The following is a 19962-nucleotide window of genomic DNA, read 5'->3' on the forward strand; positions in this document are numbered from 1 at the left end:
GGTACAGAACTTTTGTATTATAAAGAAAAATGTAGAAGAAACCAGGCAACATTTTTATATGCAAATACATAGATAACCAGCTTTATTCTGTAACACTGCATCGCTTCTGCCGGTGACATCAAAAACATGTGGCATTTGACATTGTTAGGAATGAGGCTGTGAAACCAGAATCACCACCTGTTCAGCTGCACTGCAGTGCCAGTTCCCAAGTCCTGTATGATCTACCTGCAAGAGTAGATTGAAATTCTTTGGGCTGCTGTTGAGATAAATGAGATCTGGCGTTCCATTCAATTTGTCTGTAGTTCAAATAACATCATACCAAGGGTAAAGTGATTCTCAAGATGTTTTCACAGGAAGAGCCCTTACTGTACAGACACCATGGTATCCTCCTAGTTCCATAGACACTTTACCAACCCCACTTCAAAACCAACCAGGCTCAGTGATCTTTGCAGTTGGCCTGGCAAAGCTCTCATGAGCAAATTAATACAGAACTTTTGTTAAATCTAGTGTTTAAAAACGCCAGAATAACCTACAGCAAAGGGATGAGGTTTGTCCTTTAGTAATTGGTCCAGGTAACTTGACATTTTGGGGTACAAGAAAGCATAGTGTGGCACAGCAGGTAGATGATTGGGGAAATATTTTGTAACAAGTTGGGTGATGCTTCTCTCTAAGTTGACAAATGCTTTTATGAGTGGCCTGATGTTAACACTTTTGTCAGAATTTTCTTTTGGACAAACAGCCATTGGCAGCTGAATGTGGAAAGAAAGTATCAAGTATTCAGTGTGTTAACAGTGTGCATCAAGGCACCTGTCGATGACAGCACATTCAATGACCAAGCCTTCCTTCGTTTACCAGTTGGTTTCATCTGCTTTTCTCAGAAACTCCTTTTTCTTGTCACTGTGCTTTTGTTTTGTTCATGGATGATTATCCTCTCTACCTTACTTACTGATCCCTGACAGAGGAGGAACTTGATGCTTCTGCCAGTAGGAATGGATAGTCACTGTTCCTGGATTTGGCAGGCTGTAGTCAGGGAGCGCTACTATGTCTGGTGTTTTGTTATGCACATTTTGAAATGTGGGTGTGGGGGACGGGAACAGCACCAGCTGGACTTTTATCAGAGGGGTAACTGTGTTAGTCTGGATCTGTAAAAGCAGCAAAGAGTCCTGTGGCACCTTATAGACTAACAGACGTTTTGGAGCATGAGCTTTCGTGGGTGAATAAAAAAAAAAAAATTAAAAAAATTTAAAAAGTGGATACTCGCCCACGAAAGCTCATGCTCCAAAACGTCTGTTAGTCTATAAGGTGCCACAGGATTCTTTGCTGCTTTTACAGTTGGACTTTGTTTCCCAAGTCATCCTGTATCTCCCAACCTACAAGTTACAGGATTTATTTAAAAGTTAGAAATCTAATACTTAACTTCTGTTTCGTTACACGGGCTTTTGAAAGGACAATGGGCCTTTGTTTCTGACTCTCAAAACTCTGACCTAAATTCGTATGGTGATATAACTTCCCAAAAGTGGTAGGAAGAAATACTAGGAAGCAAAACCACAAAAGTCAATTCTACTTGGCTCTGCGCTTCCTTAGAATGAATTTGATTCACTAGCCTTGGATGAAAATGGTAGGTGGTGAAGACTAATCTGCCTTGCTTTGAAATATGACATTAATAGTCCTAGGTCAGTCTTTTCACTCAATTCAAAAACAATAACTGGTGAATGACTTGTTAAGGTGAAACCTGACAGCATTGGTTTGATGCAAACAGGATCATATAAACTTAACTAAGCCAACATCTATACTTAAGTAGTTTTTGAAGCTGAAACAAATATAATACAATGCTGTATCACCTCATACTACAGTATGATTCGCTCAAATAGCTCATCACAAATAAAAACAAGGCTTGGCCTGTTCTGTAATCTAATACGTTAGCATTATTTTGGCAGGTTAACCCACTTCCTGAGTTGAAGGCTTTAGGTCCCTCATCACAAAACTTGATCCCCATCCTATATATTTTTTTAAGGTAGGTCAATACAGAGATTATTCATAAACAGTAACTACCGGATTCTCAGGAGTTTCTTTTTACAAAATTTGGTATTTTTTCTTGGAGGTAATATATAGCAATGGAATTTGTCTATTTTAGGACAATGTTGTGTCTTTTCTGTATGCTGTATTAATTTAGATAATGGTGATTAACCATATACACGCTGGTTTCCCCATTTTGTTTTGAAAAGCATACACAACATTTGAATAGTACAAGTCTATTAATAAAGCTGCCCATTTAAGTGTAACTAAAATGGGCATGTTTAAAAGATGCATGACTCAATATAGAAAAACAGCTCGGACAGAATTAAGTAACTAGACCATGTTATTTTACAGGAAACCAAAGGTAAATTGACTGTAAATATATAGTATGGCAGACAGTATTTATAGTATTGTCAATTTCCCTCTTTCATACATAACTACTTTGTTTCAATATTAAGTAAAGTTTAAAATAGAGGGCAGACTACTTTAAAAAAAAGCATTTCAAAGCATAAGTGGGAAAATGTTTTACACTGAATGTTCCGTGTCATTGGTTAGTAATTTATGCTTCAGAATAGGGTGAATTGCAAAAATGCTACTGACGATTCAATTTTCTCCTCCTATGGAAATACTGCTAATTATATCTGTGTGCTGTAGAGCCCCGTCACCATACAAGTGCAGAGACTATATACCCACTCACTAAGAAAACTGATGAGGGATTGTAGGGCTTGTCCTATAGCTGAAAACTGCAGTTTACAGCTCAGTCTGTCCTTGATTTTCTTGCAGAAAATGAAGTATATTACCACAATAATGCATTGTATGTTGGGGAAACACTAACAATGAGTCTATTCCAGATTTCTGGCTGTGGGTTTGTTCACATTAGCCATAACGGATACGAATTCATAGGACACTGTGGTTTCCTTTGGCATAATGTAGTGTTATGTCAGTGGAAAGCACTGTGCAAACACCGCTAAAAACCCAAAACAGTGACTCATGACTGTACTACTTATTGCCTTTTATATCTGTCATTAAAAAAAGTTTGCTCTGCAAAGTCAATGCATGGAAGAGATTGAAATGTTTTAGTAACTTTAATTTCCTATTTGTAAAGTGACTGGACCTAGGATCACAGCACTTACAGTAATGATCCAGACAAATAAGATACTTCTGTCCAGTTTCATGTACATTTAATTACATATTACCATGAAAATAACTTTGTGTCAGTGTTTCCTTTCAGATTTCATTGCATTAAGCTTATGGTTAAAGATCTGTTTTTACCAATGTTTGTACGTTAGTGCAAACAGTGACAGTGGGAACACAACATAAAATAGAGCTGCTATTGCTGATCTTACAGATGCAAAATGTAAAAGGAATAAAGGCAGCCAAGAATGGTGGCTAAATGGTGATTTTCAGTGATTCACAGGATACTTATAAATGTGTGGGAAGCAATTTGTGACTTTTCTGTAAGACATTTTACATTCAATTTAATTAGACAAATACTACAGAGTTTTGTACTCAGACATAAATTACTGACTATCTTAACAATACAAGCAGTGAACAACAATTTAAAAAGCTGGCATAGTTGTTTAGATGAGTTTTTGGCAACAGTCCTCCTATTTCATTAAAACCCATTGCAGCTAAAGTGGTTACTACTCTTTTAGTAGACATGCACCATGCCATAGAGGAAAGTCCAGAAGAGGACGTACGTGAAGAGGCCTCCGATAAGCCCCCCAGTGAAAAGTGGCCTTCGGGATTTAAAGTACTTATGCCACCGCCGTCCTGCTTTTAATACCAAAAGCACTGAGAGAAGGACAGAAGCCAAGAAGTAGAAGATGAAGCCATGTAAACCAGTCAGGCCAAGAATTCCTGCTGTTGCTCCTGACAAGGCAGAAACAGATGTCCTGCAATAATCCAGAATGGCTGCATTCCCTCGGACTGCTCCTTCGCTGATGAACTGAGGCCCTTCTCGCTTAGCCACCATTGTAGCCATTACTCTGGTTTGGAGTCAAGGATTTCTCCTTTTCCCAGCAAGACTACCTCAAAGGAGAGAAAAGAAACTATTGTACTAAGTCAATTTCATTTTAGTTGGGAAGATGGGATGAAACAATTCTTTTCCCTCCTGTCCATAACTGACAACAGGAACTGAAAGTGAAAAATACACTGCTACTTGGAAATTGACCTTTTTAGCACAAATCACCACCAGAAAATTGATAAATTTAAGAGTACCTATAATCTGTTGCACATTTTGGTAATGTCAGGCCTGACAGCATGTGCAATCCATCAGTCATCAGAACATTGTCCATGCCCTTCGAAAAAAATTGATTTGATGAGTAATGTCTTGGACAAACTGCATTCCCAGTTATCTGTACTAGAAATAAGTGGTGGTCTTTGAATAACTACAAGAAATCAAGGAGTTATTCACGTCTACTAGCTGTTATAAGTGATGGTATTAAGAGCTGCTAAAACATTCAAGCAAATCAGGTAGTCTACACTTGGATTCTATGTAAATATAAAATTAACTTAAGTTAATCAGGTAAATTTACATCTCAACCTTGGAGCCCTTTACAGTCATTAACACCACACATATAAACAAAACTGAACCAATCTCACTACTGTATGTCTGCAGCACACACATTTACTTGTTACAGTAAGAAAAAGTTAGGCCAGCTTTAGTAATAGTCTGAAAAAAAATGAATTTATCCTTCCAATCACTGTTTCCTCTAATTTTTTCCATCCATGTGCAGAATAAAAAAAGCTTTTTTTTTTTAAAGTTACCAAAGGGATAATTACTCCAGTCAGAACAGGTTAGGTATTTTAGAACTCACTACTCAAAGAATTAAATTTAAGTGTAAGAGAAATAAAAATTATGAAATGCATATACCAGTGAAAGCACTAAAATAACACACTTTGAAATTACAGAGAATATATATGCAGTGCAGGAAGTACCAAGTGGTGGTAACAATAATACAAGTATGTGCTGGGAGGTGAGTGTGAGAGAGACACAGACAGTGTGTGCTGGCTGCTGGAGACATTTCTGAGAGATGCCATGCGCTCTCTCTTTAAGACACTCACTGAAAGCTCTCCTGCTCTGTTCTAAGCTCTGCTGTCTCCCCTCCCCTGCTTTGCAGAGAGGGAGTACAGGGGCAGGAAGAGTGTGTATGTGAGACAGAGAGCTGGCTTCTGGGGAAATCTCAAACAGTGCACCGTCTCTTTAAGAAAGGCATTCACCATTCACCCCAGTCCTTCCTGAGCCAGGCTGTGTCCCCTCTGCCCTGCCCTGCAGAGATGGGGTGCAGGAGACATCCTGACATTAGCACCCTTCTTCCCCCCCTCCCTTCCATCAAGCAGGAGGGGGGCACATGCTTTGCTAATCAGCTGGGCAGCATTTGAATCTCTCCTGGGCAGCCACTTGGCCCAAGCGCACAGCTTACAGGGAACAGTTTCCAGTATAAGACTTGGAAGCCCAATTTATAATGAGGTTACTCATCTCTATGGCCTTTTCCTCCAATATATTGTAGCGTACATACATGTAGTTGTAACAGCAACCCAAATTTTAAATTCACATCCTTCTTTTTGTAGCACAAAGAGAGTTTGAGTAAGATTCCCTATTTACACTTAAATTTCTGTCATTTTGGTCTGTTCAACAATGCCACCTCTTTAGCTAATTGCCGAAATTCTGAGGTTGTAGTTAAATCCAAGGAAAATGTATCTAGATACTACAGGACCCAATTAGCTACATGTAGCTGCACACTGCATTAAAGCCACTACTTGCCATTTCTATAGCACTTTTCATCCAATGATTTCATTGTGCTTTACTAATATTAAAGAACCTCTCCTGCACTAGGCTTAGACCCAAAATAACTAGATACAGCGATCCCTCTACTCAGCAGTGTAATGCAGCGATCGCTAGGGTGGAATATTATAGTTATTCAATAGCAACCCTACATAAAACTTTAGGACTGAAAGCAAAGGGTATTGTGCTTAATTGAAGCTTCTGGAAAATTTGGAGTGCCTCATAATGTAATTACCTGAGGTAGAATGCAACTAGAACACAGATGATGAAGGATTGGCCAAGCAGTTTGGACCCCAACTGTAGCTTTCTTAAAAAAAAAAAAAAGAAAAAAGTCACAAACCTTAATATTCACAGATATATTATTCAAAATAGCAGTAAAAGGAGATTTAAATCGGTCTATGTCTCCTCCTTTCCCTGGTCTGAGTTAAAGCAAAACCACCAAGCCCCAAGCTAGCTCTATTTCCCCCAGGCTGAGTGAAGCACAGGTGAGGAGTTTGGAAGTTTAAACTCACCCCTGGCTTAGTGTTCTCTGGGGTCACCGGCTCCAGGAGGGGCTAAAGGAAAGCACCGCTTTTACCCCAAGCCAAGACACCCAGTGCAGCTGCCACTCGGTCCTGAGCACGGCTGGGATGCAGGACCAGCCTGGGGGGCGGAGTCCCGGTGCCGTGGCCGGGCCCTGGGGACAGGCTGGCCCCAGCTCGCTCCTGCACCTTTATGGGCCTCGGAACTACTCTCCGCCCCCCCGCAGCCTGGCGGCTGTGCTAGAATCAGCGAGTCCCGAGCGCAGGACCAGCGGCCTCCTGGGCACTGGCGGGGGGACACGGGGGAGCCCCCGGGGGGCGCCAGAACCCAGCCCCCGCCCCCACCCCGCCCGGGGGCGCGCCGGAGCCCGGCCCCCGCCCTCACCCGCCCGGCCCCCGCCCTGCTCCCCGCTCGGGGGCGCGCCAGAACCCAGCCCCCGCCCCCACCCCGCCCGGGGGCGCGCCGGAGCCCGGCCCCCGCCCTCACCCGCCCGGCCTCACCCTGCTCCCCGCTCGGGGGCGCGCCGGAGCCCGGCCCCCGCCCTCACCCGCTCCCCGCCCCGAGGCCCAGGCCTGGACGGGGGCCGCCCAAAGGACACGCCTGAGGCAGCGCCGTCGGGCTCGGTTTGACCCGAGAACGAGGCCGGGCCCAGGACGACGTCACTACGGAGCCCCATCGGCTGCCCGGCCCCGCCGCGGTACAGCAGTGACTCACCCAGCCCTACCGCAGGCTGGAGCCCGCCATCTTGGAACAAAGGCTGCCGGGAAACGTCCCCCCCGACCCCGCCACCCTCGATGCGCATGCGCCAGCCCTCCCTCAGCCTGAGCCGGCGCCCGATTGGCTCTTCGGCCGCCGGGGAGGGCGGGGCCGGCGGGACCTTTTGTTGGCGAGGCGGCGGGACCGCCGGTGAGTCGGACGCGAGCTGCCGGGCGGGGCCATGTCGTACATCCCGGGGCAGCCGGTCACCGCCGTGGTGGTGAGTGGGGTGGAGTCTGGAGCAGCCCCGGGCCGGGGGGGTAGTCACGGGGGTCCCCCCCCCCCTCCCGCCAGGCAGGGCCTCGTCCCGAGCGGCCCCGGGCCGGGGGGGTAGTCACGGGGGTCCCCCCCTCCCGCCAGGCAGGGCCTCGCCCCGAGCGGCCCTGGGCCGGGGGGGTAGTCACGGGTCCCCCCCCCCGCCTCCCGCCAGGCAGGGCCTCGTCCCGAGCGGCCCCGGGCCGGGGGGGTAGTCACGGGGGTCCCCCCCTCCCGCCAGGCAGGGCCTCGCCCCGAGCGGCCCTGGGCCGGGGGGGTAGTCACGGGTCCCCCCCCCCGCCTCCCGCCAGGCAGGGCCTCGCCCGGAGCGGCCCCGGGCCGGGGGGGCAGTCACGGGGGTCCCCCCCTCCCGCCAGGCAGGGCCTCGCCCCGAGCGGCCCTGGGCCGGGGGGGTAGTCACGGGGGTCCCCCCCTCCCGCCAGGCAGGGCCTCGCCCCGAGCGGCCCTGGGCCGGGGGGGTAGTCACGGGGTCCCCCCCTCCCGCCAGGCAGGGCCTCGCCCGGAGCAGCCCCCTCAGCGGGGCGCGGCGCGGACCCGGAGCCCGACCCCTCGGGCCGTTCCCTCTCCTCCCGGGCTGCGCTTCTCGCCGCCCCGCCCTGTGCAAACAGCCGCCGGGCTGGGCGTGCTCGGGGAGCGGGATCCTGGCTGGTGCCGGGCGGTGCCGCCGGGCGCTCCCGGTGTGGCGGGGCGATCGTGTCAGCGCTCATTCCTGCCTCCCTGGGCGCGCTCTGCCCCCAGGAAAGCCCCCACGGGGAGGGGGTGTTAAAAGCGGTGCCACTCGTGTGTGAACAGGTCCTGCGCTAAACTGGGGCCGAGGCCGGGGTGGACACACTCTCTTCCTGCCGGCCTTGTGTAGCTTACACCGCCTCAGAACAGGCTTAAGCTGAAGTGAAGTAAGCGCTCATCCGGAGGTTTGACTTGTGAAACCCATTTCTGGCGGTGTACGGGTCCGAGCACGGGGCTGGGGCCGTAGAGCTGAGGTCCCTTCTGACTCTGCCACTTGCCTGCTGGGTGACCTGGAGCAAGTCACTTCACTGCTCTGTGCCTGTTTCCCCAAAAGGGGCTGGTTGGGGGGATGGAAAGGTCAAACTAATTCATTGGGGGAAGGATGGGGTGAATTAGCTCCCCTTAGTGTGTGTTTTTAATTAAGGATTTTACTACAAATATACACTAGGTTATTCCATTTTTCTTACCACTTTGAGCCAAAGATTGAAGACAGCTCAATATCACTATCTCCTCTGTACACCTAAAAGCAGCAAAGAGTCCTGTGGCACCTTATAGACTAACAGGCGTTTTGGAGCATGAGCTTTCGTGGGTGAATACCCACTTCCTCAGATGCATGCAGATTCTTTGCTGCTTTTACAGATCCAGACTAACACGGCTACCCCTCTGATACTTGATACTCTGTACAGCTAGGAAAAGTGAAGTACAGATGTGATCTGACTTGCCCAAGATCATATAGTGAGTCAGTGGTAGAGCAGGGAACAAAAGCTAGCTGTCCTGTCTCCCAGGTCCACTGGATTATGCTGGCTCCACTAGTTGCTTAGGGTTACCTTTCTGAGGGGCACAGGACTGCAGGCATGCAGGTCACTTTTCAGTAGCTACAGTGGAGGGGATGAAAAAAAACCTCTTTTGCACAAAGTCTCTGACAGTAAGATAAGAACAAAGAACGAGAGGCTGTATATGGTGAGCTGGTGTGAGTTCTGCCACTAACGAATGCCAGTGAAGGTTGGATGGGGGCTGATTTGATTCCAGAATCAACCCTTCTCAGTAGAAAATAAACCAGCAGAATTTACCCTATAAGCGTAGAGGTGAAAATTTGCCACATATCTGTGTGGTGCACCCTATCTGTCCAACCAAGTGACTGTCAAAAGAAGTCAAATTTCTGACATCTCCCTGCTATGCCAGGGAGCCTAACTGAGCACAAAATTGGGATCATGGTATGTGTAGTGCTTTGATTTAAGAGGCGTAGCATAGTCAACTTGCCACTTATCAGAGGACTTCACCTCAGATGTCAGACCTAACAGTTTTTTTTTTTTAAACCATTTTGCTCTTGATGGAAAGTGCTCACTGTTTAGCTTGGCAGATGTTGCCTTCTGTTAAGGTGCCTCCTGGGATAGAAGATGATGGTGCACAAATTACAATGGGCCACTTTTCCCAGGGGTAAAGACCCTGGATGCCATGCTGCTCAAGGAGCATAGGTTTTCTTGAACTGGAATCTCAGTATCACCAGTAAACAAAACCAAAAATGTCCTTGTTCAGCTAAAGTTGTGGTGCCTTAAACCTCCGCCCCCCCCCCCCCCCCGCACTTGATAAAATTGCTATGTGACTGCACGCTGATAGCCTTGTTCTCAACAACCTGCCTCCGAGCCAATTCTAGTGTTGAAGACAACATACAAAGATATCAAATCTGCTGCCATCCACTTGTTTGGCTGCCAGCCTGGAGTCTGTTCCTTGTCTGTCTCTTATTATGCTATGTGCAATTTTTAGTTTGTCTGTGGAAGTTGTCAGTATTTCCAATGAGCTCATCTGGAGTCTCACTCTTCAATTAAAATATGACTATTTGTTTAGTTGGCTAAGTTACAAACACCTCCCTTGTGTTCCAAATGGGCTTACTTGACCCAGGGAAGCATTCTGATGAGTGGAAAAAGACAGCCATGCAAACTTGAGGGAGGAAAAACTTCCTTCAAAATCTTAAATGTAGCCTGTAATTTTGCCCTCTACCATGCTTTCTTTCCAGGAGTTACTGTCAGAAGGGAAAGCTAGTTACCATACCCAATCTGTACCTAGAGGAGATAGGCTGGTTACATTTTGGAGTATCTCACGGAGAGGAACCTTCCCCTGAGCAGGGGAAAACAGTTTCTAATCTCTCAGTACAAAGCATCACTCTGGTAGTATGACAGAATTTACTGACTGTTCTGTCCTCCACTAGACAGTGCTGCTTGGTGCTCTTTAAACGGTTGGAGTGGCATCTGCTTTAGCTATTCTAGTCCTGTGAAGTAGATTAAAAAAATTAATTTTTACTTAACTATATCCCTTGTGAAAATGAGATGCAAAGCAAGCTTTTGAGAATTAAATCCTTGTTTTTGGTTTTATATGTAATCTGGGGGTTTGCAATGCTATCGTTAAGAGTTCTGTTACTATAGAGAGTAACTGTAGTTGGTCACACTTGAGTCCATTAAATTAAAATGTTCTAAGATAGTAATGTGAACTACTTTCCTTGATGAAAGAAGATTGCAAAGCAACTCACTTTGAATTACCAATCCCACTCATACCAGGCTTCCTGGTGATGTGTATGATAAATCTCATAATTTTGGTGAAAGTAGGTCATGCAGCAAAAGCTGCACAAATCATTTGTGTTTGCCAGAGCAGTTTGTAGCCTGGGGGGATCTGGGCCTAATTCAAGAGGAAAGACTAAACTTCTTTTTCAAAGAGGCCCCAGTTAGACAGGGTTCTAGGTGAGATCATGACTCTCCTCCATATCTCTGTCACTAAGAGCTCCTCTGCTGTTACTCATACAAAGTTTTAAAATCTCTTGGTGTCCACACCTTCTTATCAAGACTTTTTTAGTACTCTTGATGCTGGGGCAACTTTACAGCTGGTCTTGTGAACTCTTTCGTAGTTGGACACTCTTACTCTGAGTGTAGGTCACTAACTCAGCTGATCTTAAGTTTCTGAACTTGTTGCAGACAACAGAAGTCTCTGCCCCATTCTCTGTTGAGGATCGGTCTTGCTTTGAGCAGGAGGTTGGACTAGATGACCTCCTGAGGTCCCTTCCACCCCTGATATTCTATGAATGACAATAGTAGGATGCATACTTCCATTGGCAGAGAGCTAAGGAGGAACTCAGTTTTTCCATGGACAAAACAAAATAAGATGGGTGGGTTAGAGAGACTGCTAGTTATTGACACTTGCATTTTACTGGCTTGAAGGAAACTGATCTCTAGTATAATTTTACTGCTTTTGGTGCTGTCCCTCCCTCCATTTCAAGTGTGGTAGTAGAGATAGAGGTTAAACTTCTTTAGAGGCTTAAGTGGCAAGTCCTTTAGGGATATTTTTGGAGACGCTTATTTCTGTTGTGGTTTGCTAACAAGGACAAAAAATGCTGCTCAGTTACTGCTGAAGGGCAGAAATGGTTCATCTTAATGACTTTTTAAACAGAATCAATTAAAACAAACAGCTGTTGCCCAAGTTAAGTTTGCTTGTCTCTTTGGGATAGACAGCAAATGCTTTCATCCACCAATGGGTTTTAGATCCAGGGATCCTTGCTCATTGTCCCAGCTCTTGTTTAAATATAAAAAAAACATGCTTGTGATATGGCTTTCATTTGTAAACTATCTTATTTGCTCCCTTTGTCTGGAAGTTATACAGTAGCTCACTGAACAAAATCTGTTGTCCTTTCCTCAGAGATAGTTACACATAATAAAGCTAAACTTAATCTACTCTGGCTGGAGTAGAGAAAGGAATGTGAATCCTACACTTTTTTCCTCCCATTTCTTTCAGCAAAGAGTTGAAATCCATAAACTCCGGCAAGGTGAAAATCTAATTCTTGGATTTAGTATTGGAGGTGGAATTGATCAGGACCCTGCTCAGAATCCTTTCTCTGAAGATAAAACTGACAAGGTCAGATTCTTTTTGAACTTAAATAATTAAGTTCAGTGGGTGGGTCGGGGATAGCTCAGTGGTTTGAGCATTGTCCTGGTAAACCCAGGATTGTGAGTTGAGGGGGCCCCTTGAGGGATCTGGGGCAAAAATCAGTACTTGGTCCTGCTAGTGAAGGCAGGGGGTTGGACTCAATGACCTTTCAAGGTCCCTTCCAGCTCTAGGAGATAGGTATAGCTCCAATTATTTTATCTATTTATTAAGACCTCCCAGTAAGAAGCTGAGTGCCTCAACCCACCTTGAATTCAGTGAGTGGCACCCACTTTTTGTAGGTCTATGTCTGGTCCTTCCTCAGTCTGATTGGTTCACATTATACTCCCTTCCCGCTTAGTCAGTGTAATCAACTTGCGCTGCTGCTGCATTTTGGCTCTTATGTAACTCGTCTGTTTTCAAATATCCGACTTGTTTTTAAATGGAATCCATTTTTAAGATGCTGCTAAATAAAGGTTATTGCCTTGTGTGCATTTGTAACCATTCCAACTGGAATAACTAAAACGTGACTCTTACAGGGTATCTATGTAACAAGAGTGACAGAAGGAGGCCCAGCAGAAGTTGCCGGACTCCAGGTTGGAGACAAGATAATGCAGGTAAATTCAACGGTGGGAAGAGGAACATACTGGAATGCCTGGATGCAGCGAATACAGGACAATCCCAGCCCAGAAGCTCTCTAGGGAGCACTGCTTTCCAGGCTACTTCAGAGGTAGGGGGGAGGGTGAGGGTGAGGGTGAATCCCATCCACTTGCTGTATTCTTGACTGTTTCACCTGCTTGTTGTCCCACTGCTGTATGTGCTATCCAGGGAAGCTTATAAAAGATCACTGCCTTCCCATGTGGATGGTCTTGAGAATCTGTCCGGAAAAGCTTCCGTATCTCCCGACAAGAGGCTTCTGGCTGTAACTGCCAACATGAATGCCCCCTGCAGGAGAGTGGAGTCTCTTTAGTTGAGCACATGGCCTTGAATGGTCATGAAGTCTTGCAAATCTCAAAGCTCTGAAAGTAGTGCCTGGCAACCATTCTGCAATACCAGCACTTGAGGCAGATCCTGAGGAAGCACATTGACACATGCCTTTGTGGGGCTGGCCTTTTACTAGTGTACCAGCCTGGATCCATCTGGGTTACTCAGGGTAACCCAGCAGGTAGAAAAATGTCATTGCTACCACGTTAGGCACATACCTGGTGGTCATTCCCGGGGGGATGTAAATGCAGCCCTCATCATGAGGGTGTTTTGTATCTTATGTCTAAATGTTATGGAGTATCCAATTTGAAAAACTGATAAAATCACAAAAAGGGCCTTTACTTGTAGAATCATAGTCTACTTTTAACAAAATTGGCAGAAAACTTCTAAATACAATTGATAATGCAAATGTGTACTCAAAATAGTCCTGTGTGGAAAGTTTTTTGGGAAATATTTAGTCCCTGTGTATAGTTTATGCATTTTCCTGTACTTTTCCCCCTTCAGTTAAAACAGAAATCTATAGTCAATGACAGTATGAGCTTGTTTGTACCATGTAATACCTCCATCATAATTGTAGAATGGACTCATTCGAGAAGAGGTTTTTGTCTGTTTATGAAGTTGTGTAGATAAGACCCCTATCCCTTAAGTATAAAGCATATATTTTCCACTCTGCTCAGCTGGAGACATTAAGCTAAACAAGCACATACAACTATAATTATCTCCTTACTGTCACTGAATACAATGACAATACATGTACACTATTTATATAGCAGTAAGGACTCAGTAGCTGGGCAGTAGAATATCTTGTATGAATAACAAACTAGTATTTAAATGTAACCCCTACATACAACTATGAGCTACTTGATAGCTAATGCAATGCCCCTTTGGGCCATATTAACTGAAACAAGTCGTCACAGAAATTTGCAGGCTGTTGAGACATTTCTGCTGCCCCTCAGAACCTGTCTCTGTGTTCAGTGCTCCGTCGCTGCACTTGTTGCTGTCACAGCTGCGTGCGTCAAGCACACCAAATGTTCCCTGCAGCATTTGCATCTCCTTGTTGCACAGGTACTTGCACAGCTACACTGCATAAAGGTGAGGCTGGCTGCTGGAGCAGGCAGCTGGACCATTGTGTTAGGAACAAGATATCCCATGTTACCTGTCACCCATCCAGTGCTGACAGGGGACACACATGGATACTGAACTGTAGCATGATTCCGTATGTCTGTCTGATCAGGGGCATGTTTCGGGTACTACCTGAAGAGGCTACTGCTGGCAGTTTCTCGTTTGTTTTGTTCTTGGCAAACAACTCAACCCTATGATCCAGGGATGGTTGCTGCTTACCCCAATAGAATAAAAACACCACTGAGAGCTGTTGACTAAAAAACAGCAGTTGGCTTGGATTGCAGTTATCTACCTTCAAATCGTGCTAGTGCTACTGAGCAAGGACTCTTGATTCAGCTGCTGCTTGGTTCTTCATTACCTCTCTGGTTAGGTCAGGTTTGTCCATGCTGTGAATTCCAAGCAATGGTCCTAATGTATAAAGCCATCAACAGGCAGAGATACAGCTACTTCCTAGACCAGGGGTAGTCATATTTTTTGTCAAGCTCCAGACTTGAGAGAAAATAATAAAGTAAATAAATATTTAGGGTTTGTTCAGTAGGTCTGGTGGTCTGGATTTGGCCTGCAGTCTGCCTATGGACTGCCCCTGGCCTAGACTATCAGATCATATTTGATGGGTGACTCAGTGGTTCAGCTCTTTGCCCTTAAAACTTCTCATGCTGTAGATAACTGGAGCAGGTTTACACAGGCCTTGCCTGTCTTCCTGGTGGGACTCAGTCTGGTAGGGACTGGCTAAGGCCACATATGGCAGGCTGGGAGGAGCTGGCTTCCCTTTAGCTCCATAGTCAGGGTACTTAACCTAGGATAGGGGCAAGTTTGGGTCAGTTTCCTCCTGGTGAGATGGGATTTGAACAGCAAGCTGCCATTGCTCAAGTGCTCTGAGAGGTGAGGTAGCTCTCCCTTGTGACTGTTAGCCCACTGGTTACATAAGAACGGTCATATGGGTCAGATCAAATGTCCATCTAGCCCTGTATCCTATCGTCTGACAGTAGCCAATGCCAGGTGCCCCAGAGGGAATGAACAGGTAATGATCAAGTGATACCTCCTGTCACCCCTTCCTAGCTTTTGGCAAATGAAGGTAGGAACACTGTCTCTGCCCATCCTGGCTAATAACCATTGATGGACTTGTCCTCTGCATTTATCTAGTTCTTTTTCTGAACCCTGTTATAGTCTTGGCCTTCACAACATCCTCTGGCAAAGAGTTCCACAGATTAACTGTGTGTTGTATGAAGAAATACTTCCTTTTGTTTGTTTTTAAACCTGTTGCCTGTTAATTTCATTTGGTGACCTAGTTCTTGTTTGGGAAGGAGTAAATAACACTTCCTTATTTACTTTTGCCACACTAATCATAATTTTATAGACTTCTATTATGTCCACCTTTAGTCATCTCTTTTCTAAGCTCAAAAGTCCTAGTCTTACTAAGCTCTCCTCATATGTTCCATACCACTAATAATTTTTGTTGCCCCTTTTTCTCAATTCCAATACTTTTTTTGAGAAGGGGTGACCACATCTGCATGTGGTATTCAAGATGTGGGTATACTGTGAATTTATATAAAGACAAGACAAAATGTTATCTATCCCTTAACAATTTGCACTCGTTAGCTTTTTTGACTGCTGCTGCACATTGAGTGGATATTTTCAGAGAACTATGTATAATGACTCCAAGATCTGTCTTGAGTTGTAAAAGCTAATTTAGACCCCATTTTATATGTATAGTTGAGATTGTTTTTCAATGTACATTACTTTGCAGTTATCATCTGAATTTCATCTGCCATTTTGTTGCCCAGTCACTAGTTTTGTGAGATCCCTTTGTCTAGTTGCAGACTGCTTTGGGCTTAAGATAATTAAGTAGTTTTGTATCATCTGCAAGTTTTGCCACTTGACGCTTTTTTTTTTTACCCCTTTTTCAAGCTCATTTATGAATGTTGAATAGGACTGGTCCCTGTACAAACCCTGGGGACACCACTATTTACTTCTCCAGTCTGAAAACTGACCATTTATTCCTACCTTTTGTTTCTGGTCTTTTAACCACTTACTGATCCATGAGGGGACCTTCCCTCTTACCCCATGACTACTTACTTTGCTTAAGAGCCTTTGGTGTGGGATCTTGTGACAATCTAGGTACGCTATATACAATGAATCCTCCTTGTCCGTTGACCCCCTGAAAGAATTCCTATAGAGTGGTGAGGCATGATTTCCCTCTACAAAAGCTATGCTGATTCAGACCCAACAAATCCTGTTCAGCTGTGTCTGATAATTCTGTGTTTTACTGTAGTTTCAACCAGTTTGCCCAGGACTGAAGTTAGGCTTGCCAGGCTTACCTCTGGAGCCTTTTAAAAAATTGGTGTTACATTAGCCATCCTCCACAAGTTCTATAGTAGACTCTGGGTCAATTCCCCTTTGTGCCTCATGGGAGGGGATTTGAATAGGCAACTGCTATCTCCCATGTGAGAGCCCTAATTGCTGCACTGAGGGACAGCCTGATGTCCATTGTTCATCTTCTCTTATTGAAGCTCTTCCACGTTAATTAAATAATAATTGGGTCACAGACAATAAGAATCACTTAACCCATCCACTGGAGTATAAACTCCCCCAGGCTGTGAGAAGAGTCTGCTTCAAGTCTCACGTTGTGCCCTGAGAGGGGAGTTGAGTACTTATCCCTGCCATGCAAGTAACTGCCCTAAAAGCTGGGCTAGGAGGTATCTTGCTAGGAGGGTTGCTCAGTTTGGCCTCTTGAAGCTGTTCTACTTAATTAGATGTTAATTAGGCCAAAGCAAAGATGTGCTGTAAGGAGCCCTCTGTAGGGTAGGTATTAGGCTGGACTAATGGAGATTAGGCCTGAAGTCTTGAGCCAGGAATGAGCCTCCTGTAGAATCCCTTAAGTCTTTATTCTTGAAGCTATTCCACTTTAATTAAATATTAACAGGGCTAAAGCAAGCGAAAGTAGCAGAGTCTGCTGTGGTGCAGGGGTGAGGGTAGGTGCCAAGAATGAAGGAGAGTGAGGGTCAAGTCTTGGCTGCCTCTGGGGATCTTTGCTACCTACTGTTCTTCTTTTAAATAAAAATTGATCTGTATAAAGCTGAATCCACTCCTTCATTCCCAGTTGCTAGGTTACTCACTTAAGGGCCAAGAGACCCCAGACCACATCCCTTGCACTGTGAATTGATTTGGACTAGGGCCTCCAACCTCCCCGGTAACTTCAGGGGTGTGTCCCTGTTCAGACACCCTCCCCTTCTCAAGGGGAAGAGTCCTCCAAAGAAAGCCAGGGGATTCAAACAGGGAGCTTCCCCCTTGCTGAGGTGTGACCTGGAAGGCTGGGAATGCCCCTGCAAATCTCTTCTTTAACAGGCACAACCAGGATTTGAACCAGAATCTCACCTTCTAGGCAGTATCCAACCATTGGAGTAAGGAGTGATTCCAACTCCTGGCCTGGCCCAGCCCAAGTGCTACTTAAGTAAAGGGGAACAGCCCCAACTGGTAAGAATGAGGCAAACCACCTCTCAGTATAGCCTATACTCCAGTGAGCAGGCAGAGTGGGAATTGAATCTAACTCTCATACAGCCTGGGGGAGAACTCAAACGACTGGGCTAGACAGCAGTCCTAATGCTAGCTGTGGCCTACTTAAATAAATAATTGCATAGTAAGTGTACCAGCTTCAGCAAGAGCAGATGAGAAACCCACACCAGACCCTCCTTTAGTTTGGCAACGAGGGAACTCACCTGAGAGCCAGCAGAAATGTTATCCAAGGAAAGAACCGTTCACATACAAGTGTCCCTGCGATAGTGAAGTGAGGGGGTGCTGTTCAGTCCAGGACTCCTGCAGGTATGTTTGTTGTACTAGCAGCTCTTAAGTTGTCTGGTACTTCTCCAAAACAAATCTTTGAATCTTAAAGTTCACCCTGTCTTGATTTAACCCAGTAGTGCCAAGACAGTGTGATTAGCAAGCTCCCGCCTGTCTGTCACCTTACCCAGGCGAGCGCCACTGACAATATTGTTTCCTGATAAAACTTCTGTTGTAGGTGAACGGGTGGGACATGACAATGGTAACTCATGACCAAGCAAGGAAGAGACTGACAAAGAGGAATGAAGAAGTGGTACGGCTCCTGGTGACAAGACACTCTCTGCAGAAGGCTGTTCAGCAGTCCATGATGTCCTAATTATGCAGTAGGCTTGGGGGAGGGGGGCAGAGAGAGGGATCTATAGACTGACACTCCTTTGTTCTAAGGAAGCAAATACTAGAGCTGCCCAGCAAGGTAAAACATGCACCATTTTTACTCTAAATGAAGAATAGTAAATTCTAGACACTTCAGCAGCAGTTTCTCTTTCAGAAAGGCTTCCAGTAACGCATGCTGCATCAAACAGCACCGTGCCCTACTACGTATGCAAAGCTGTAATGGTGACGGGGGAAGAAGTTAGTTATAAAGAGCAAGATGCAAAATACTAAATACTTTTCTTAGGGAAGAAATGGTGGAAAAATGCAGTTAACTTAGTGGGAGATGATTCTCCTATAGTGCAAGAGTTCCCCATTGCTTAGCATTTAAAGCTCTGCTTGCTGATGCTGGTAAGGAGTGAATGATTAACAGTGGGGAGAGGAGGTGGTGTTTTTACTCTAAATTTTCAAAATCAAATGTTAAGGGTTAGATTATCCCTTGCTAGTTCTGGCTCAGGTTTTTAAGATGCCACATTTAAGTAAGTTTGTAGACGGTCCAATGCTGAGTAAGGACATCCACACTACTCTTAACATGTACTAGCAAATGTTAAGCAGAATATTTTGCAGTGCTCGAGGGACAGTTCACTGCAAGATTTTAGTCTGCTTCACCAAGCAGCTCTTCATAAAAGAGATGCAAGTTTGAACTAGCAGTTGGTGCATAAAAATAATGGAAGCTGTGGGATTTAGTAACAAATTCCAAGACATTACAGTTGCAAGGTAACCTCTATACAAGACGAAGTGATGATTGCTTCATAAAATACTTGGGAACAATGCCAGCTTTAACATGCTGTAAGTCTAGGGCTTGTTTTAAAAAATACTGTAAGTGGGAAAGAAATGGAAACCTTTATCATTACTGAACACACATGAAACTGTCTCACTTCCTCACTCCACATTTAGCAGAGAGAATCTTCAAATAGAAGGGGCAGCTGGTCTGTTTTGTAAGGGGAGACTTATTTAAATCTTGTATTAAGTAGAAATGTGCAAATGAGCTTGCAAACATCTATTGTACCAAAATTCCTCTCTCTGCACCTGTGGTAGGCAAACTTACACTATAGCAATCCTTCACAAAGGTTAAACTGTGGATTTGTAGGAGCTTTTGCAGAAAAAAAAATCTTACAAATCCTTGAAGGGTTTCATACCCTTCGGTGAACCACATTAACACTAAGGCATTATACAGGCTAGCTTTAATTACAATTAGCCAAAAAATGTTTCATCTTCCAGAAAGAGTTTTAATGACACTGTATATGACCTCTTTACTTCAACTGTCTTCAGACTAGTTTAAAAAATTGTAAATAGAACACTGGAGAGGTTGTAGACTAACTTATTACTGAAGTGCCATTTAGGTTCTGACTTCAATGAATTTTATAAACTTGATAAATGCAACTCAAAGAAATGTTCCACTCTGTATCTTTACATACCAGCAGATGCCTTTTTATACAGTTTCTTATTCGCTAAAAAAAATCCAAAAGGGATTACAAATCCTGTGGTAGTAAATATCTTAGGTCTTATTTTTGTTTACTGTAGAAAAGTACACCGCTATTTGTACTGTGGTCTCTTGATTTTACACAATAAAAAGAATCAATTTAACAAACCGTCTTGATTAAGAGGACAACTTATGTATTTACACCCTTTTTGTGCAAGCTTCTTACCCCTCCAGTTCT

The 19962-nt window shown here is 44.8% G+C and overlaps 2 protein-coding genes across 16 annotated transcripts in view; one reads left to right on the forward strand and one right to left on the reverse strand.

The window, feature by feature from the left end:
* Positions 1–7135, reverse strand: part of EMC6 (ER membrane protein complex subunit 6) — a 34358-nt gene extending 27223 nt beyond the window's left edge. For 2 of the 15 annotated variants that reach the window (XR_003996919.1, XR_003996918.1), the window contains exons 1-2: positions 7040–7135; positions 6039–6110 (exon numbers count right to left, since the gene is read on the reverse strand). Coding sequence is in view for 13 of the 15 variants with exons in the window: in XM_030536461.1 (XP_030392321.1) it covers positions 3668–4000 (333 nt within the window). In the remaining 2 variants the exon portion in view is untranslated. The other 13 variants (XM_030536471.1, XM_030536461.1, XM_030536463.1 and 10 more) reach the window with 13 other exon arrangements.
* Positions 7136–7192: 57 nt separating this feature from the next.
* Positions 7193–19955, forward strand: TAX1BP3 (Tax1 binding protein 3). The gene is made up of 4 exons (XM_030536474.1): positions 7193–7301; positions 11861–11980; positions 12529–12606; positions 18111–19955. Exons 1-4 carry the CDS (start codon positions 7263–7265, stop codon positions 18246–18248), a joined length of 375 nt encoding a protein of 124 aa, XP_030392334.1. The 5' UTR covers positions 7193–7262; the 3' UTR covers positions 18249–19955.
* The last annotated feature ends 7 nt before the right edge of the window (positions 19956–19962 follow it).

The sequence above is a fragment of the Gopherus evgoodei genome, chromosome 17, assembly GCF_007399415.2.
Source record: "Gopherus evgoodei ecotype Sinaloan lineage chromosome 17, rGopEvg1_v1.p, whole genome shotgun sequence".
Classification (NCBI taxonomy): domain Eukaryota; kingdom Metazoa; phylum Chordata; order Testudines; family Testudinidae; genus Gopherus; species Gopherus evgoodei.

Bases quoted from the DNA above. Each gene is read 5' to 3' on its own strand.
- TAX1BP3 (XM_030536474.1), top strand. From the start codon at position 7,263: ATGTCGTACATCCCGGGGCAGCCGGTCACCGCCGTGGTG. The intron at 7,302-11,860 runs GTGAGTGGGGTG...CATTTCTTTCAG, and splicing joins AGCCGGTCACCGCCGTGGTG to CAAAGAGTTGAAATCCATAA. The intron at 12,607-18,110 runs GTAAATTCAACG...CTTCTGTTGTAG, and splicing joins TTGGAGACAAGATAATGCAG to GTGAACGGGTGGGACATGAC.